Raw genomic sequence first — 20,951 nt, 5'->3', positions numbered from 1 at the left:
GCGACGATATTCTGGTGGCGAGTTCCTTTGAAGTTCCACAAGAAGCCACAACAATCGAATGCTATGCGCAGACAGACCATAACTTCCCAGAAATAATTTTTAATCGTTCAAAGAAGATTTTGATTTTGAGACTGAGAAGCGCAAAGGACTGGGTAACTGTGCAAAATGCACTTTGGTGGACTTAAAAAGTGAAAAAAGATAAAATCACCAGTCCGCTGTAAAAGAAAACAGATAATAAATCGAATAAAATATTCATGCAACACACGCTTCATGCCGGGGCAGTGTAATTACTTTATTTATGAACTACTTTCGAGCTGGTTCTCCAAAAGGAACCATTTACAGCTCTTCTTCTGGTTGGTGCCGCTGCAAATGAACTGCCTCGGGATGTTCTTTATGCCGTCACATACAATTATCGACGAAATGTGAAGAAGTAGCCTGACTCATACATACATTCAGCATGTTTCATGAATCGACATTTCAATGGAGGACGCATTCGTAAAAAGGTTCATCATTTGCAGAACAAACGACGAACATTTTCTGATTCGACGCCGGGAACACAATCAAACAACAAGCGGCATTTTCGTCCCGTAGGGTGCGTTTGGCAGATACTGAGTTAATTCATATAGTCAAACGACCGTCAATACAGTTGGAAACGAAAAAACTTTCAACACTTACTAAAGTGTCTATAGTGCATAATTGTATGTATTTTTTTCTTGTTATTTCGAATTCACTATGCTCAGGCGACTGATTATGACATCAAAGCGTTACGTATAGCTTATGATTGGTACAATTTCCCTTACTCCCTGTTATCGGCCTTCAACTCGAGCTGTTTCCTTCTATTTCGGTCTTTGTATGCCTGTCTATCGCCCTGTCTGTCGCTGTCTGTGTGTCCCCATTTGGCTTTCACACCTCTCATACGAACGAGGATACAGTCGTCCTATGTGCAGTGAACTTGCTTCCCTATTGGTCGGAAAAGGGATAAGAACTGTTTGTAGTAACTGCAAAGTATTTTTACAGACCCGAAAAAACCGTAGTACTAGTAGTAGTAGCAGGCTGTTTCTATGAGTCGCCTAAATCTAAATGCTAAAAGAAAACTTGAAATCGGGATTCAAATGTGGCTATGGCAGTCTGTAGCCGTCAAATGTCCTGATGCTGCGTGACGCTCAATGCAATTTCTACGACTGTATGTGGAGTCGACAAATTGATGAGTTCATGAAAAGATAAAAACTAATACGTGAAGATTAGTTCGACAAAAACCACAGTTGCATTCCTTGCATGTCTATGCATGCTAACAATTACCTTGAAAGTATCAACGAACCCGTGTATGAATTTGTCAAAAGAGACAACAAAAACAAACCACAATATAACATCCACATTGAACAAGCAAGCGATTCAGATTCTAATCTGTGTTAAATGCCGTCATTGTCATTCAAACAGAAATAGGTATGCACGCAGAAGGCTTTTGATGTCCAAAGAAAATGCAACGCCAAAGGCAAAGAAAGGGGGAAAGGTGGAATTGCGTGCAGTTGAACAGGTGAAAGAATTTTACAAACGTCGACAGGTACCTTTACAATATGAACATACTTCTTTACGGCAAGATTATTTTTGAAAAGTCGTGATGTACGAACAAGAAGTTCAAAAGATCGCCCTTTGCATATGTTGTGTAGTACCTGGCTTCCTGTGTTTTGAGTCACGTGTCTGTCTCTAGCCTTTCAACTGATGAAAGCGGCAATTGAAATAGAGCAGTTGGCTATGTACAGAGAGTTCAGATTTTGTGAAGTACAAAAAGCCGTCCATTGAAATAGAACAGTCCGGGGGGCGTAAGTGTATCGGTGTGCATCTCAGTGTGAAATGCAGATTTGTATGTCACTTTCCTTCAACTTTATTATTTAATTTTAGATTTTCGTCGGACATTGACAGTATGAAAAACTCAAATACACTAAAAGGATACAATCCTCATTTCACAATAAGGTTAATAGATAATATCTTAGATCTCAGTCTGACATCTTATGCCTGCCCGTATTGAGTAAAGGACCTACAATTAAATGTATGCATTTCCACTCTAACGGATTATTCAACTCTTAGGACATCACTTGAAGGCCATGACATCATTGACGACTTTGACAAAATATCTCCGACAGCTATTTATAGTTTAAATTGTTGCTCTTTATTTATCATAAGGCTAAATCTTGAAGAGGGTTATAAACAATATTTTTCCTTATTTATAATTGGTTACCGTGGATGTAAGTATATGTTTTTGTTTCTCAGACTGATTTGCTTTTATTCTCACGTTTTTTCCGATCTGTAATGTATATTTTTATACATTTTCTCTTCTTACGCGATGCAGAAAACAGGAAATTATAAAAATTGGCGCCAATGTGACGTATTAAAGAATGAGATAAATTTTCACTTTAAACTGAGATCCCAATCATGTTTATTTTTGAAAGTTGGATTCCTTCAATATTGATTTTTATCACAACGTTCTGAAATTTCTATGTCAGCAACATTACTCAAACAAACTTGACTCAAGCTGCACTTGAAATATTTAACAATAAGCCCTATATGTATGAGCCGCGCCCTCAAATTCAGAACAGTAGCAATGGTTTTTAAATAGGCCTACAATCGAGAAGAATAGCCCTGCCCTTTAACTTTCTACAAAGTGTGTGACCAGAAAATGTTATATTTAGTGCCAATAATACTGGTTCAGAGTCGCGGATCTAGTACCCAATATGTGACGATGTTTTCAATGAGACTTTTCATTCAGGTATTTCTACAGGGCATGTGACGGGCATTTCATTGCATTGTATGCCACGGGCATTGTCATATCGTGCATGATAAATTGGAAAAGAATAGAATAGAATAGAATAGAATAGAATAGAATAGAATAGAATAGAATAGAATAGAATAGAATAGAATAGAATAGAATTGAATAGAATAGAATAGAATAGAATAGAATAGAATAGAATAGAATAGAATAGAATTGAATAGAATAGAATAGAATAGAATAGAATTGAATAGAATAGAATAGAATAGAATAGAATAGAATAGAATAGAATAGAATAGAATTGAATAGAATAGAATAGAATAGAATAGAATAGAATAGAATAGAATAGAATAGAATAGAATTGAATAGAATAGAATAGAATAGAATAGAATAGAATAGAATAGAATAGAATAGAATAGAATAGAATAGAATAATCGCCAATGCCTTATCGTCTTACTATTTCTAGGTGCTTTGTTTGGCTTTCGTTCCAGAAACTTTAGATGATAAACATTGCGAAATACTTAAAGGGCCATTATTTGTAACTTTTGACCATTTTTACCTCGGAAAATTTCATGTTGGAGGTTCATATTTGCTGCAAAATGTTGTTTTACGAAGAAACAAACATGATTTGTGATGTTATAGCCACATAAAACTGCTAATTTTTGTTCAAACGTGTTGCCCTTCCGAGCTCGTTTGTTGACGTCTGGCATGCTCAGCGTGCTGGGGAGAACGCAGATAATGTTGACGCCGCGATCACGCCAGATGTACAAGTTCACGTTTATTGCGGGATCAAAACAACATTGCGTCGTGGATTGCAAGACATCTGGCTACGCAACGTGCTCGGACAATGGACTACGACGTAAGTACCGGGCATAAGTAATGAATATTTATTTTGAAATCGCTGTAAATGGCTCGCACAGGTGCAGAAGAATGCCTACGTTGCAAACCGCGTGTCAACAGAGTTTGTATTTCTGTCCGGACAAAAATTGAAAATTTCGTGGTAAAATCACATGTTATTTAGTTGTAGGGCACGTAATGTTTCCGAATAATATGCGATTCTCTGTTATTTGACAGGCTATTCAACATGAGCCAGTGATCATTTCAATCAAAACTAACGGCAAAATCGCAAGAAGATACAGCTAATGGAACTTTAATAAATGTTAAAATATTAGCCTTCCTGCATACACGATGTGAAAATTGTGGGAAATTGAAAAAGAAAAGAAATCATGGCGAATAATGCTAGCTAGTCTCACTTTTGCGCCATGGAAAGTATTTATATCCGTAATATAATCTTGAAAAACTTAATGGGTTAGGCCTAAACTCCATCAATTAGCAAAAGATATAGAGGGACAAGAATTAACGGCATTTTACGTCCTTATACAGACACCTCATACAGCATCACCAATTTACACTAGCACCAAACGAGACCGTCTTCTAATTGTTTTCATTATGCGTTTGTTTTGCTCTGGTTAGAGCTTTCACAACTTTAATAGTGACTCGTTTTTATGAATTCCTCAAGCGCTTTCATCGATGTGCCCTAGTGAAAATCTCAGCCTTTTGTTTTCTAATACTACCCTCTCTGATTTGGAGTGGATACATTGTGATTTACAACACAATTTGGAGCATGTAGGCGTCAACATAGTACACGCCTCGAAATTGAAAGACTAAACGTTTGCTCAAACTTTCCATAGGAGAATCTTTACAGTTCCCTTTCAGAAAAAAAAAAAAATAATAATCAGGGGTCACAGTGCAAAATTTGGCAATAGAGAACAAAGTACCCAATATATTTCCCGACACTTGAAATTCTTAATAGCTGCAATCCATATACTCTACGGGAAAAAGATAAATGTTCGACTTTCACAAAAACTAGCCCGTTGAAATTAAACTTACTTCATGAGCTTCAAAATGAGCCCCAGCAAGTGGTAGACTAAAGTATTGTAAAAGTTTCAGAGTTCGAACATCGAGGCACTTTCTGCTTTGATTAAGATACCATCGCTCGAAGCACGGAAGAGTTACGTTGGCATATTTACCTATATAATACATGTATATATATACTCTGCTACAATTGTGGAGGATATGGTATGTTTGGTTCCAGGGAAACGGAACAAGGAAGTTCAAGTTTGGCTGGACAGAGATGATAGGGACGGATAGACTAGGCACAGTGTGGAGATGTTTAGACGGGGTAAAGGTGATTGTCTTTGCCAGACAAGATAAGAGGGGGGGGGGGGGGGGAGAAAGATTCATGGGCTTTGGGAAGGCGATGCAAAGGCTGGACAAGGACGGGGCTAGGTAGGGATGACAGGGGTGGTGGATACTATAAGGGTACGTGGGTAGATAGTAAAGCTAGGTAGAGAGATTGTTGGACTTGGTTAGGGCATTCACAAGCTTTGGCAGACTCAGTGGAGAATGAACTTGAGCTAACGATGCTAAGGCTTGGTAAAACAGTAAGGGCTGAGTAGAAATAATATGGACTAGACAAGGATATAGTAGAACTGATTTGCAGATGGTTGGACCTGACAGATATTTGGTGTGGGCAAATTTAAAACGGGAATTGCCACAGACGATAGAGCTGAAAATGAACGCTGCATCACTGTCGTGATAGAGGGACCGTGGCTGCATGGACATGGTAGAGATGGGAGCGAAGAAAAGATACCTCCGAGTCGTTTGAACCACGTGTGATGTAAAGAAGGGAGTGGAGGACTAAAGATAACAACAGCTCGAGAATAGTTGTCCTACTTTGAGTTCAATACTGAACATAATATGTTCAGTAAAAATTTGTATAGCCTAGAATCACAGTGTCACTTGTACTTACGCTCATGGCCAACAGCCTCACGGGGACCAAGACAAGGGCAGTCCGCGGAGTATTTAACCAATAGCTGTGGTGTCTAGAACGGTCGCTTCGAAGATATACTTTTAAAAAAATTACTAACCTTGACTGATCGTCTAAAAAGAGCATTGTAGAACGTTATTGCTATTAACTTTGAACACTTGAGTCCAGCGGTTCTTGCTAATAAAACTAGTTGAACATCTCTCCAGCGGTTTCCATAGTTACGGGGTAAGAGATCCTAGATTATGATAAAACTAATTAAGACCTACACCTGCATGCAGTTTCAGCATTTTCTTCTATTGGACCAAACAACCCAGTTATGTTAATCTACCGATGCGAAACTAGTCATAGAAAGTCTGGTTCATCACTTTTCACAGATCATGGTTTTTTTCATTCAATAAATAAATTTAATTGACAAGATTTCTCAGTAGCTCTTTGCTGTAACTTCTAATTATTATTTTATAAGGACACCATGTCTGTAATGGCGATTCAAGTGTCTAAGGACCATTGAAATAATTAAAGGAGTCCCAGTTTCTATTATTAACCATATCTATTGATCCGAGTACTTTTTACGCCAGATCGATGTTATAAAAATCCTTTTACGATTAGAAGTCCTCCAGTTGAGAATGACAATGGACCAATCTGTATTCTGAAAATGAAAATGAAAATTGAAAAGAACGTTTAAATGGCGTTACTATTTTTAGTAAAACGTTGCTTGGTATTGTCTCTGGAGCTGTGTTGCTCGTCATTACGGCGCTGTAAGGTTTGCCTTCTCGAAGACAAGTCCTTGAGTCTGATGACTAAACTGTTTATACACGCGGTTCTAACCCACAACAACACTCCAGGTAATTCTGAGTTCGAAAGGGAGGTATAGATACAAGGCTAACAAATTGATTGCGGTGCCAGGTGGGGTACTTCTCTCATCCCCATGTTGCGCTTTCCTACTAAATAAAGAGGGCGTCTGTGCTTCAGTTTATTTTCGCTAGGGGCCTGTGCCAGTTACCGGGATGAACTGTGACGTTGCAGACTAGGACGATAGAGACCTCGAAAACATTGCGTGACTGTCCCCGATCATCGCGGTTTTTTTGTAGGACATCCCTTTACTTCATATCTTTGTATCAATTAGTCATGACAAGTTGGAGACTCCAACATCCGTTCTTTAGATTTTCCCGTAGAGCAGGACTATTCTTTATGGAAACTGTGAAACTGAAGCGTATTTTGTTCACAGAAAAGTAGTTTGCGAACCTATAGGGTTGCTTGTGTAATTTTTTTTCGACGCAATCAAAGAAAGGTAAAATCACGCAAAATTATCCGGTAAATGAACGAAATAATTTAACTTATCTCACCGTAGTGAACCGCGGTTTAACCCCTTGACTACCAAGGCCAATGTATTCCTATCTACCAGGCCCCTTATGTAAATATTGATAAAATCGTGGGTGTGGGTCATTGCATGAACACTGCTTAGAGTAAAAATTAAGTAAGTACCAATAAACCATATATTTTCTGAATCAGCATGAAATTTCCCACTTTTTCATACATAAGTTTTGTATTTCCCGGTCACGTGACTGATCACATGACACATCATGTGACCAGAGTTGGCAAAGAATATGAATATTTGAAGCATCAGGACATGTTTTGAATTGTTTTTTCCATAAAATGACGCAAATTTGAATACAGTTGCAATTTTCATGGCATTGTCTTTACATACATGTAATAATAACTACCCTTTGCTTTATTTATAGATGTACCTATTTAAGATTTTTCTAATAAAAGGCAGAATAAATGAACCACAAACATCAGCATCTGACGTGATTCTGTATTTGAAAATCAACACATTTTATATTTGTAAACACCTGCTTTATGTCTTCCTTGCAGAAACATGCATCTAAAATGGTTATGATTTATCAAAAATTAATTCACAATATTTAAAAATACATTTTACGGAACAACATATCACATGACCAAACACATGACCAGTCATGTGACCAGTCATATTGATAATATGGCTGCTATAAAATTTCACTGGCTTATAGTAAAAAATTGTATTTCCTCTAGTTTCATTCACGAATATTGCTGTTAATAGAACATATTTACATATAAATCATTTGTTTTCAATAAATAAACATTTCATTTCATTAAAAAAACAAACCATAAACATCTTCGCGATCGTCCGTACTTCTGAAAACTCCGAAACTTTAAACAATCAGCTTGACACTTCTGTGATCAGCCTGACCTTTCACGGTCGAGGTCATGGGTCACGACATTTGCTTCCGGATTTTGGCCATACTCGGACGTACGGGGGCGCAATCACATTCAGGCCATATCGGAATACATCAATCGTAGTCGCGCTGCATGCCGACGCCAAAATTACGGGATTTTTAGAGCCAAAAACGAAGCAAATACGCCTATTTAACTGTGCCGGATATTTCCGGCACTCAAGGTATATGGTAATAGGGCCGTTCACAGTTTACGTCACTGTTCTCTCATTAATATGCAAAAATAAATATTTGTCCGCATTTTTAGATTACGCTTTTGAAAATTACGCATGCAAGAACGACGAAAATACATCTCAGTGGGTGACTGCTAGTGTAACAATGAATACTAAAAAAACATATTCACGACTCAGAGTAAAAGCTGCAAAAACAGTCACGCATGAAACATTGATAAAATTTGTCCGCATTTCAAACTGCGTGCCCGATGTCGCGCGCGTACAGCTATATTTAGTAACAAACCTGTAACCGTGAACAGCGCTATTCAATATGGCGCCGGATATATCCGGCGCCATAGGTAGTCAAGGGGTTAAGGTAGCGGTAAAGGCTAGAGCGTCAGTTATAAACTTCAATAAAACTATTAAAACATAAAAGTAGTCAACATTCTCTGTGGAATAAAAAACACTAGACATTTGGGCACAAAGGCATTGCAGAGTTATAGCCTGTTGAAGCTTTTGAAAAACTGACCAAATAAGAAGAAGTTGGGGAGTCCTTAGTGTATTAACTATGGTAGAGGTCCCCTAGCTTTTAAAAAAATGTTTGAAAAGGGAAAGTCATTTTTTACTGTTTTTTAGGAAAGTTTGACAAGGCAGTGCTTGCATTCAGAATGCGTGACTGCTATTATAAATGCATTTTTAGATTCTTTGAGTGTCAAAGAGGTGTCAAAAGTGAGATTAACCAAAAAGACTGCTCTTTGACTTCAAAAGAGGGGTGCAAATATGGCTTGTTTTCACAATTTTGATAGAATAACAGTTTTCCTACATAATTTTATACCAATTAAATCCAACCTTTGAAATGAGATATGGACATGGAATTTTTACAGCCTATTACAAGGTTACAGATAAGATTTGTACGGCACATTTTCCTGTATTTGAAGTACTTTTTGAAAAATCACATTTTGAAATTTGAAAGAATTTTTAATAATTTTTTGATATGTAAACCCATGTAAAATCATAAAAACAAATTTTATTTACAAATCCTGCCGTACAAATCTTACAATTAATAGTGTCAACATATTTATAACTAATTTGGTAATATTAATTTATTAATAAATTCAAAGATGTAAAAAAATATGAAAAATTAAATTTTAATATTGATTGGTGTCATATTTCAAAATCATGGCTACAAATATACAATTTTTATATTCTTTGGAGAAAGTATTAACTAAGGGAGTTATCCTGAAAATTTGAACTAAATATTTTGATTCTAACACTTGAAACTTGACATTAACTCTGAGAAAAGAATTGGTGCAAAAATAGCCTTTACCGCTACCTTAAAGCAAAAGTGAAGTGAAAGTCAGACAGATAGATAGACGAAGTGAAAAATGGTGTCAATCTCTTTGTTTGAAGAGCTCAGGTAAAGGTTTTAAAGGTTAGGCCGTGGGTTTACGGTGTTCAATTGGGAGCAGCATGAGCTCCCTTCAAAAAACTCAACAGAACGACCGAACGTGCTAGAATTGAGCCTTAGGCTGCGTTCACAAATAACGATGGGGGGGGGGGGGGCGGCTGGAGAAATCGCGATTGAAATCCAATTTTTTCAGATCCCCCTTAATACCCTGAACAATTTTAGAACGCCCCTCTATATGATCAAAATTTTTCAAGTCCCCCCAAAAAACTATCACAAGCCCGCATATTTGTAAAGGATGTACGCGCAGAAAAAATAAACACGTATTGCGCCGTTCCGCTCGCAGGTGTTCAACCACTACCTGTTATTAGCAGTTTGTAAAGTAATATTCTAAGGCAAGTTCTTACATTGATTCATTTTAAACGCATCGATGAACTTTTTGGATTTATCGGTCTAAGCCAACTTGAGTATAATCCAACTCTGGCCAGGTCAATTGCTCCTGCCGAAGAGCACACAAAATGACGATCATGACGATCATGAGAGAGTAGGCAAATTGTGAATTCTGGCTAATTTCCATATTGTAAAAAAATTGAGCAGCATGCAGTGACCTACCAAAAATTTGTTTCAAAAGTACAAGACATATATGAATTAGATGCTACTCAAAATTGACAATACTGGAAGGTTAAAATATTCCATCAGATAATTGTTTTAATCTCTGAAATTTTGGGTGTAATAATGGCAAATTTAGTCACAGTCTTTACTATTCAAAGTTTTACTTCTGTATTATTTTATGACAAGAATGTGAAAATTTAGAAAACCAAGCCTTTTGACCCCATCTTTTTCTTTAATATTTGATTATAGTCATATGCCAGAATTCAAAAATTCCAGATAATTTTTCAAGTCTCCTTGTTTTCCATACTCTCCAGCCTGATCTCGTGTACAAGTATGTTTCACTGTCATGAGCGTCATTTGACCCAAACTCTTTCTTCAACTAACATGTACATCAGGGTCAGAGCTATCTCTGTCACTGCTCAGGTATCCAGTGACAGTGACCGTAGAGAGTAGCTATATTAACGATAATAGGCCTAATTTTGGCAATATTTTTTTTTCAGTTTATACAACTGTGTTCTTGTTCTACTCCAAACAGCATGTTGAACTGTCCATTATTCAGCTTGCTATCACAGCCTGTGTATGTGTACCATGCATTTGTATCACTGACAACTGTCAGTCTGGACTCTAATTAAATTATCACCGAATACATATTTAAATATAAGCTTACAGGCTTTGTCGACAAATTGAATATTGATGTGTGAGCATGCTGTAGGCCGGGAGACAGCAAGATACTGTAGTTGATATATTGCATAGAAATATTGCAAAAATCATCAACAGTTGCAGCTTCTGCCCTGTTAGCCTACTAGGCTCGTTTGTTTTTTTTACAACAAATCACACGTTTAGATTTTTTCGAGATAAAAGTAATGAAATATGGCAAAATGGTTCTAGATTTATAAAATTATTACTAACATTACAACAATTGGATGACATAAAAATGGTATTCATTTTCCATTGAATTACCTACAAAAACTTGGAATTGGAAAATGTAAAACATAAGCTTAAAAGGGAAGCAAGTGTCCTCCCTACAGGTAGGCTAGAGCAAAATTTTCAAGTCCCCCTCTACTACTCCATAAAATTTCGAATCCCCCCTTAATTCCTCCAGCCCTCCAAACCATATTTTATGAACGCAGTCTTATGACACATCTTAAGTGTATCAATAGGCCTCTGAATTTTGCAAAAGCAGCAATATTTTGGCTCCAATATATACAAGCTAACCCTGATCGCAAACAAGTCATGGGATTTGGGTCGTTGAACGTCCTGAAGTAGGGAAATCACAGTCCCCTGTGAGGTTTTTCTCAGGCATATGTACACACGTCTATGGGACGCATAGTCCAAGAGCGGAATAGATCACAGGGGACTGTGGGGAAATGCTGTCAAAATGGTCGCCGATGGGAATGAATTACTGGTCTCGTGCCCGCCAACAAGATAGATATATCGATAGACTAGACAGACAGACAGATTTTGTCATCGTTAAAACAGTCATATCAAAAAGTTCAAACGGTGTAACACGGTGATATATTGTCCCAGTGATATTGTCCATTTGCCGACAAAACACAAACAAGTTCTTGTCGCTGGCGGCGCTGCTCAGAAATATAATTTGACCGGCGAGGAGAGTTATAAACTGTGAGGTTGGGAGTTGGGAGCAAAGCCGGAGAGGAGTCGCGTCCGATACAGAGTTAAAATTGCGTTGCTTTGAGCACAGAAAATCAGCGGTCTTCCTTGTGTGTCAAAGTGGGCTCCGTGCTAAGAAAGCTGCCACTGCCAATTATTGTCCAATCAGAGTTGTTGTAACATTTAAGCTTTGGCACTCAGCTCCCTATCTTCCGGTGTTGGTATTCTGGGTAAAATCCGATTTCTGATAGACACGATAATTTAGTTGTACTTCCATTTCCGGGATCCGCCACAGAGCAGTCGTACGTGGAGCCAATCCCCGTGTACACCGCAGTAGTCTTTCGTCAATAACATTTTCACAGGTGGAAAGATGATTAAAGCTATTTTAGTCTTCAACAATCATGGAAAGCCGAGGCTTTCTAAATTTTTTACGCACTATGTAAGTACGCAATTTCAATTTCTTCTTAATTTAATTGACGATTATCGCTAAACCAGAGATGCCTAACCTAAGCTTGATTCATTTCTCTTCCTACCTCCATGTTTACAATTACAGTGATCTGTCGTTTGGTATTGTTGTTGAATGGTATTGTAGTGTAAATTTCCCCAATGTTTCCCTCCTTCAGCGAATGCAATTTTGACTTGTCGTTTCAGCGCAAGGTCTGCCCAATCAATATCTGCTTCCAAATTCTAACTCCATGGTATTATCATGGAGCTGGCTCCATGGTATTATCATGGAGCTGGGCTATATGGTATCGGTGACCGAGATGAGAGCGCCATATTGTGGCAATAGCCAATACCAGAAGTACCAGAGAATTTCTTCTTTGATACTTGATACACGACCAAATTCATTCGTAATTCAATGCGCAATAATGTTTGATATTTGGGTACGGCTTGTGTTGTGGAATAAAAGTGACTTTTGGCAGTGTTAAAAATAACAGATACATTTATTAATTTCTCGTATCCCATCATCCAGGGCCCAGGGCTGGTCTTGAACAACTTTAACTCGACTCCTTTACCATAGTATCCCATTTGTACAGCAGGGTAGTCCTGCCAGATCAGTGACCATCCTAGGTGTCAAAAGCATCTCTACAATTGCAAATCTGCCAGCTTCACAGACCTCTTTGCCATAGCAATCTCACCGTCACTAAACAAACAGGTTTCTGTGCAGTGGCAAGTTAATAATCTTTTTGGCCTGATACAGGCTTTAGGGACCAAGGTTGTGTGGCAGAAATGCCAGAGTGTGCGAGAGCCCATGCACAAGATAACCAAGGACCCCAAAACCCGTATCACGGCTGTAATGTTTTATGATATACCACAGTCCCACAGTGGAGGGACCGTGGATATACCTTATAGTTATAGAATGATAATATGCAGTTAAAGTAATATTCACAGTGTTTCATCCAGGATGGTATTAACAGGGGGGATTTTCCCCCTTTACCAGAAAATTTAGGGGGTATTTCACCAGTTCATGTGTTCTACTTGTATCTCTAAGGTGTGAATGGCACCATTTCATGGGGGCCTGGTCCCCACTTGACAAATTACTAGGGGGTGCCAACATGTCACCAGAGGGGGAATCCCCCCGTCCCCCTCTCTAGATGAAACACTGTATTCAGTGCAGTTTTGGTGATAAAAAATGTGTGCAATATAAAAAATTCATCACCATTTGTGTCAATTTTTCAGAAAAGTGATAGCCGCATATCATCACACTGACACAGATTGACATACATGTAGAACACGCAAAGCAACATATATATGACTAGCAAAGAATGATAGAGACAATCCAGGTGTAAGAAGGACAATATTGTGCTGTAAATTATTGTAAATAACATTGAAGAGGCAGCAAGAACCCATCATCAATCAAAAATGTAACCTTTTTGCAATGAATTAACTGTGTACTTTAGGCTGAGTGATGGCCAGCTGACGGCGTAACTCATGTAGCATGGTATGATTGCACTTGATTTGATTACATTCTTTCAATTTACTTTCTCATTTTTCCAAAAAAAAAAGAGAATATCAATAACGTGCTTAGTATACAATAGATTGACTAGAATTTAGAAATATCAACCAATGTCACTGATGCAGCTTCACTATTGCCACAATGATCAGAACAAGAAGACGTTTTTCTCATCTCTCGCTGGCTTTTTGTACAAATGGAACATTTGCAGATGCAGTGCGTGTAGTAACCAGAATCGAGGTAGTTCGGAGGTGCAATTGCCCATATTAAGACAAAGTGTGCCTGACTACAGCTTTTAAATCTTGGGCACTTTTTTACAGTAAAACTTTTTAAAGAAACTTTTAAACTTTTTAATAGATAAGGGTGTGTTAACGATTCATCCAAATATGGCTACCAGGCCTGGGCGTGATACATAAAAAAATTGCACAGATGTGAGGGTGCTTTTACCCATAGCTTTAACAGGCATGTTAATCTAGGTTTATGTTAATACAGGTAAACTTAGTGTCTGTCCCTGTCAAGGCCAAGTGAGACTGTACTTTCCATTTGTATAAAATTCATGGATAGCTATATGCAGCTGATATTTATGAACACTACTTCAAAAGTAATCCTGTATCCGAAAGACATTCATCACCAACAGCCATTCACAGTGGTTAGCATTTCTGGTTCATTTTGTCTGTTAGGTATCACCTGGTATCACGTATCAATAAATATTCTGTTAGTGCTGTTTGTGGTTACAGGTCTGTTACTGCTTGCATGCGTGCAACATCGGTCTCTGCTGCTTGAAATACAGACAAATTTGTGTTGCATGCGTGGCTGTCTGTCATTGCAGCTTACAGTCTGAGCCATTAACATGTCTTGTACTAAGTTGTAGTCTGTATTGTAACGTTACTAGTTACCTAATTTCCAAATGTGAAATTTTAATTTGCAGACAAATTTGTATTTTTGCATATTAAGGAGAGAACTCTTGACTTCATTTGTGAACAGCCCTATTTGTCAATGAATTGCACTGAAGTCTGTGTTGTTATGCAGCTTACCTCTGTGTTTGCTGTAATTTTACAAAAATCAGTTGTCTTGGACAGCAAGTCTACAAAGTTACCAAGCATGAATGATGTAGTATTTGGGTGAAGGAATGTGACAATTGATGTCAAATGATGGAAGTGATCATTTCCCCTTTTGCACTCTGACAGACAATTACCTGCCTTCAGACAAGTTTGTTTAAGATTTGAGTCACACCTATATCATGTGACAGAGAACCTGTAACATGTGACACTGAGAACCTGTACCATGTTGACAGAGAACCTGTACCATGTGACAGAGAACAAGAACATCAACAACTGAGAATGACTCACATTCATTGAAGTGTACTCATGTGTGAGTCTTGTTATGATGGCTCATTATTGTGTCGATATTTTCTTGATGAGCAATAGAGAAATGATATTTAGATGCAAATGAAACAATAAACTACAGTGTGTGCATGAATCTATTGTCAGCAAAGTTTCAAATATGCACTAACTAAACCATGACTTGTCTTTGCCTATCTTTCAGAGTGAAGACATGCAACAACAAATCATCAGAGAAACATTCCACTTAGTTTCCAAGAGAGATGATAATGTCTGTAATTTTCTTGAAGGAGGGAGGTAAGTAGAATTGACGTGACAGACTTTTCTAATTCACATTGCATATCATGTAATGAACACCTATTGTTCTAAATGAAAACCAGTCTCTGATGCCACAGACTACAACACCATAATCAGTACTTTCATTATGCTGTGTAACATACAAAATTTCTCAAAAGTGTGAATAGGTTTAGGAATTTCTGGCAAAAATCACATTGTCAGCCCTGTGGCATGTGCAATACCTAAACTTCTTAAGTAAATAGAATTGGCTTAGATCAGTCACATATCTGTTTTGCTTGGAGGAAATACTGTGTACAGTGATGTTCCCAAGGTTATACATTGAATCAACACATTAAATACGTCAGTCTTCAAATGAAGGAGGAACAGATATTTAATATCAGCTGTCTTGATCAGGTAGAGAAATTCTGTTGATAATCCAAATTCCATTGTTATAGTCCATTTCCAATTTGAATATATGTATTTACTGGTTAACAACAGATGTGGTAATTTCGAAGTAATATTACTTATTTTGGTGAAGTTAGATATATGATAATTATTCATTTGGTATTTTTCTGGATATAACTGCAGAGGTTGCGTCACAAACATATACATACAATGTTACCTGAAAAATATAGAAAGTTATAGCTGTTGATTATTGTAGTAACTTTGCTGACTGTAAATAATGATTGAACTGAATAGAACAGTAGTATACAGTGTATGTAGAAATGCTGAAAACTCTTTGACAATCATAACATGATTACAAATACAGTCAAACTGACATGATGCATTGAAATGCAATATGCTGCTCTTCACAATCTATATACATTTTACATTCTCTGTGGTTACATGTAACAATAAAAATTATTGTATATAACAGTGTATTCTCAGCATATAGGTTCTGCTAAGCTGCATACTAGTACTGTGTGTTTTGACATCCTGAAGAAGCACTGCAAGATTGTATTTGATTCAAAGAATCAGATCCTGATAAGATTCATCATAAGGTACTCCTGCTGACTATTTTCTTCCATCAGTATCAATCATAAAGTAATCATGAAGTCCATTGTGAATCTATCAGTCTTTATGGCATTCTAATCAGTATTTATTTCTCATTTTAGTTTGATTGGAGGTTCAGATTACAAAATTATCTATCGTCACTACGCAACACTCTACTTTGTCTTCTGTGTCGATTCCTCAGAAAGTGAACTTGGAATTCTAGATCTTATACAGGTTGGTAAATCATACTATGTTACTGATAGTTTTGTATGTCAATATCCGTGCATTCATGGAACGTAGAAGGGTCCGACTCTTTGGTAGGGATCACAATATCAAACATCTATGAATGTTTTCTATCACCTTTTGCATAGTTTATTACTCTTTTTGGTTATATTTTGGATGGCTTTGGAATTCAGGAGGGGAAATTGAAAGTTTATCACCATTTTGTGCAAAATGTAAGACATCTGAAGCCAATTCATGTACAGTTTTAGATTTACAATAAACCTCCACATTCATTCAGACTTTGCTTTACAATTTGAATACCAAGTTACAAATATGTCAGTTAGGATGTTTAGAATGAGTTGATAGTGGGGATCTCTAGCCCTCGAGATATTTGCCTGGGTTATGGTTCTTGTTGCTTCATAATGCCAGTGATCTTTCATGGTATTTTGAGTAATATACGGTATGTACTAGACAAATTTCAACTAATGTATCTATATTTCATTGGGGTTTGCTATGCCTTGCTGAATCTTATTTCTGTTTTGTTACATTACCTTCTCCCATGCTGTGTTTGATTGATATTATGATGTCTCTAATATATGCACTATTATTTCCTCTTCTTTTATTGTGTAGGTCTTTGTAGAAACTTTAGACAAATGCTTTGAAAATGTTTGTGAATTGGATCTCATCTTCCATGTTGACAAGGTAAGGTGACATGCCTGTCTCATCAGTTCTGAATGACAGTGTGAAACTGTCTAGAGAGAATCAAATTTAGGCCTAAGTAACAATTGGTGTCATCTGTATGTCTGGGCTGATGTAGCTATATGTGTCATTTGTATGCTGGGCCAATTCAGCTGGAGGTGTAATCTTTACATCTGGGCAGATTGAGCTAACGGATTGTTTCTTCCCACCATCATCAATTTTATCACTCTTGCACACCACCAAACTGCTCAGTTCATGTTTCCACTGTAGTTGTGGATTTGTTTGAATTCACACTTTGACTGCCTCCCAGTGAGATGTCAAGCCTGCTAAACTCCTTCCATACTTGGATCAGATTCTATACAGATCTACGTTGCATAGATGGCTCACATCAAGAAAGTCAGACCTGCAGGAAGAGATTGTAATTTTCCATCACTGGAGGTTTTACAATACAATATAAACTTTCCTTTATTTCAATACAGGTACAGTACATTCTAGCAGAGTTGGTCATGGGTGGAATGGTTTTAGAAACCAATATGACAGAAATACTCACACGCACAGAAGAACAGAATAAATTAGAAAAGCAAGAGGTAAATATTTTCTATTTCGTAGTTGGTAAATGTTGGTTTTGGTGCTTCATGTGTGAAAGATGATATTCAAGTATAGTCTTTATCTTGAGAAGTAATAAAAAGTACATGCTATTGCGATAAACATGCCCGTGATGATTTAGGACACTTGCTGTTACAGTGGATTGGTAGAGGAGTGACAAGCAAATTCAGTTCAGGTTACATTAGGAGTTTAGACCTTGTGACTTGTGGATGGGATCTGTGATAAGGATGTGTTTAAAGGTCTCTTGTTTAAAAGCAGCCATACTTGTGAACTTGAATCAGTAAATTTTGAGCAAAGTGTAATTTAAAACTGCTTTGGCCATAATTTCAGCGCTTCTATTTAAGAATTTGCTAGAGTTGAAATGGTTTGTGAAGAATTAAACTAGAAAAATACCAAACTTAGCAGTTCACTATTATTTAGTATGGACGTTCCTGATATACAGTAAATGAATTCCAAGCAGTTAGTCATTTGAACAACCAATGTATCAAATTCTGTACAACTGGCCTGTTCTGTAGTAATGTACAAAAATATTTCCCATGACCAGAGCTGCACAGTTTGTAATGTAATTATGTTTGAGTATGTGATGTGTGAAAGTGAAGTGTTTGGTATTAAAAGTTGATTTGTCAATCTCTTTACAGGCTGGCCTGGCCGCGGCACCAGCAAGAGCAGTATCAGCAGTCAAGAATATTAATCTCCCAAATTTGCCATCCAACATACAACTGCCAAATCTGCCATCATTTCGGTAGAATATTCATAACTTATAAAAGCTCCAACAGAGTAAACTATTTGTACTTAGGGGTGAGAGCCTACTTCAACCCACAGTGTGTGTATAGAGTTGATCAAACCATAGAGGGAAGACTCCCCTGTGAGGGAATGTCCATGATGCATGGATATCCTGTACAAAGGGCTATCTGGTGTACAAATGTAAATGTGCTTTAACCTGTTCACCCCCAATTCCCTGTAAACAGGTCCACACTTACCATTGATAACAATGGGTTTGGGCCATACCATGGTGGTGAAAGGGTTAAAACAAATACAATGTGGTGTAAGTTTTTTCTGGAAATGAATCTGTATGATTTTGTGTAATAGACTGTAGATAATTAAGATATGTGCACAACATAGCAGTGTTCATTTATGTACGGGCACAAAATGTAGTTTAACAACCATAGGTGTATTCGTAACATCTCTTCACTTTGTGTTCTCTTTGCCAATTTGATGATGTGATCACTTGTTTGGGGGAGGGGGGGGGGATGAAACAGTAGGGTTTGTAGCTGTTGTGTACATGCTTTAATTATCTAGTTATCTGTTTCTTCAAGATGCTGCTACTTATACATGGAAACAAATCCCTTTACAGAATTTTGAAAGGGGAGAGAGTTTTGTGATAAGTTGCATTGACTTTGTGCAATACATTCTTTTTCATCGTGTTAGATCTTTTCTCTGTTGTGAGAATTTTAGACATATGAGGCATATAAGTGTTTGATTTCTTGTAAAGTTTTCAAGCATTGAGATCCACTGATCATCCGCAATCTGGGATCAAGTCATCAAAGTTAAAGGGCGGTGGTCGTCTGAACGGTGCATGTGCAACTTTCTTGTTTACAAACAATGTATTTCATGCACTATATATAGATGCATCATGTCAAAATAGCTGCAACATTTAAATTTTACAATGTACATTAAGACAAACATGTTTTAACTTTCATCAATCGCCAACGTAGCTTGGATACAGTGTTTATATTGGTTGTAGGGGTCCCTAGCGACCTTTGAGTGCCGTTCCGACGACCACCGCCCTTTAATCATCAGGTGTACTAACTTTTCTTGTTCTGCTAGAAACTGACCAATGAAGCATTCATTGCTTTGGAAATGTGGCTGTCAGTGACCAAAAAGACTATAATGAATGAAATAATATTACTTTCCTAAATCGTATGAAATAGTTGCAAAAGCTGAGATCTGTATGCGTTTCTTTTTTGTCTTCATTCTTTCAATCCCGTTGTGGAGAATATAGCAATATGGTACACTGTAGCATTGTACCTGTAGTGTAATATGATATTCAGGATGTATAGTAGAGCTGGTGTAAAGGGTTAAAACCCAAAACTGTGTACCAATACTCTGTGACTTGACAGCCAAATCAAATGAAAAGCCAGTATCACCTTAGAGAAGTAATTTTCATAGAAAAGAGGACAGGGTTTTTGTGTTATTCTTTTCAAAGTGTAAGATGATGCCAACAGGGATATAAGTATAGTGGTGTGTTTCTACATAGATCATAGTACCTCCAGCATACCTGATGGATCTGTCTGTACAAAATTATTTTTGTAGCTGTACCCAACTTACTTCAATAATGCAAGGTTGTGATCATGTGCAGATAAGCTCTCATGTTCCTGATTCATTCATGGATCATTTCTTAGAGTATGATTGATATGATATTGTCTTGTAAATGTCATCATGAGAATTCTCTATGTGTTTGCGTTGTTTATTCTTTCATAAGTAAAAGTATTATGTAAAGTTTTAAAGCCAGTAATAAAAACATGCTTTATAAAGTCAAATGAATCTCTTGTTTCAATTATGACAGTCAATACTGATATAATAACTTAATAAAACAGAAACAAATCTATAAAATGACGGAGATGTTTATCCATGATGGGAAACTTCTTGACACATAGCACGAGAGGATGCTGACTTCTGGACATACAAGCCATTGTAGCAGAAACCCTGAGAACATCTTAATTGACAAGTGTAAGGGCATCTGTAGCCATGCCAGCCAGCATCACTTTTGATTGGATGTTTCACAGTTGCAAATTTTAATTAAACTGAAAGCAAAAGAAATTTACCCATCTTGATGTACCTCTCCAGTACTATGGTTAGGTCAAAACCTATTGTTGTCTCTAGTCGTTGTGCCCATTGTTTTACATTTTAACAGCAAATGTTCTTGACCTACAGAAAAGGTTGATACTAGAATTTCAAAGCTTGATTATAAAAACTCTTCAAAACAATAACTTTTTCATGTTGTGGTCTACAACAATCTTTATAATTGAAATGAAGAAGAAACACCTGATATACAAATTTCAAACAAGCACTATTGTGAACAGATATGTGGCAAGAATTTTTACGCCTTCATTGAATCAATATGTATTTTGATGTACTTTGGAAAAGCCTCTCAATGCCCTGTCACATAATATGCACATAGGAATATGGTTCTTGCTATGCAGTTGTTCACACA

The 20,951-nt window shown here is 37.2% G+C and overlaps 1 protein-coding gene across 2 annotated transcripts; it reads left to right on the top strand.

Annotated features, from left to right (window-relative positions):
• The first annotated feature begins 11,892 nt into the window (after positions 1-11,892).
• LOC139117405 (AP-3 complex subunit sigma-1-like) lies at positions 11,893-20,277 on the top strand. 2 transcript variants are annotated; one of them, XR_011548528.1, is made up of 7 exons: positions 11,893-12,086; positions 15,147-15,238; positions 16,333-16,444; positions 17,063-17,134; positions 17,611-17,718; positions 18,376-18,667; positions 18,760-20,277. XR_011548528.1 is itself a non-coding variant. In XM_070680490.1 (6 exons), exons 1-6 carry the CDS (start codon positions 12,018-12,020, stop codon positions 18,481-18,483), a joined length of 561 nt encoding a protein of 186 aa, XP_070536591.1. In that variant the 5' UTR covers positions 11,901-12,017; the 3' UTR covers positions 18,484-18,670. The 2 variants fall into 2 exon arrangements, 1 of the variants encoding a protein (XP_070536591.1); XM_070680490.1 differs by lacking the exon at positions 18,760-20,277 and having other exon boundaries at positions 11,901-12,086; positions 18,376-18,670.
• Positions 20,278-20,951: the final 674 nt, after the last annotated feature.

The sequence above is a fragment of the Ptychodera flava genome, chromosome 18, assembly GCF_041260155.1.
Source record: "Ptychodera flava strain L36383 chromosome 18, AS_Pfla_20210202, whole genome shotgun sequence".
In the NCBI taxonomy this organism is placed as follows: domain Eukaryota; kingdom Metazoa; phylum Hemichordata; class Enteropneusta; family Ptychoderidae; genus Ptychodera; species Ptychodera flava.
Note: the sequence above shows the minus strand (reverse complement) of the source record. Positions and strands in the feature narration are given on the sequence as shown.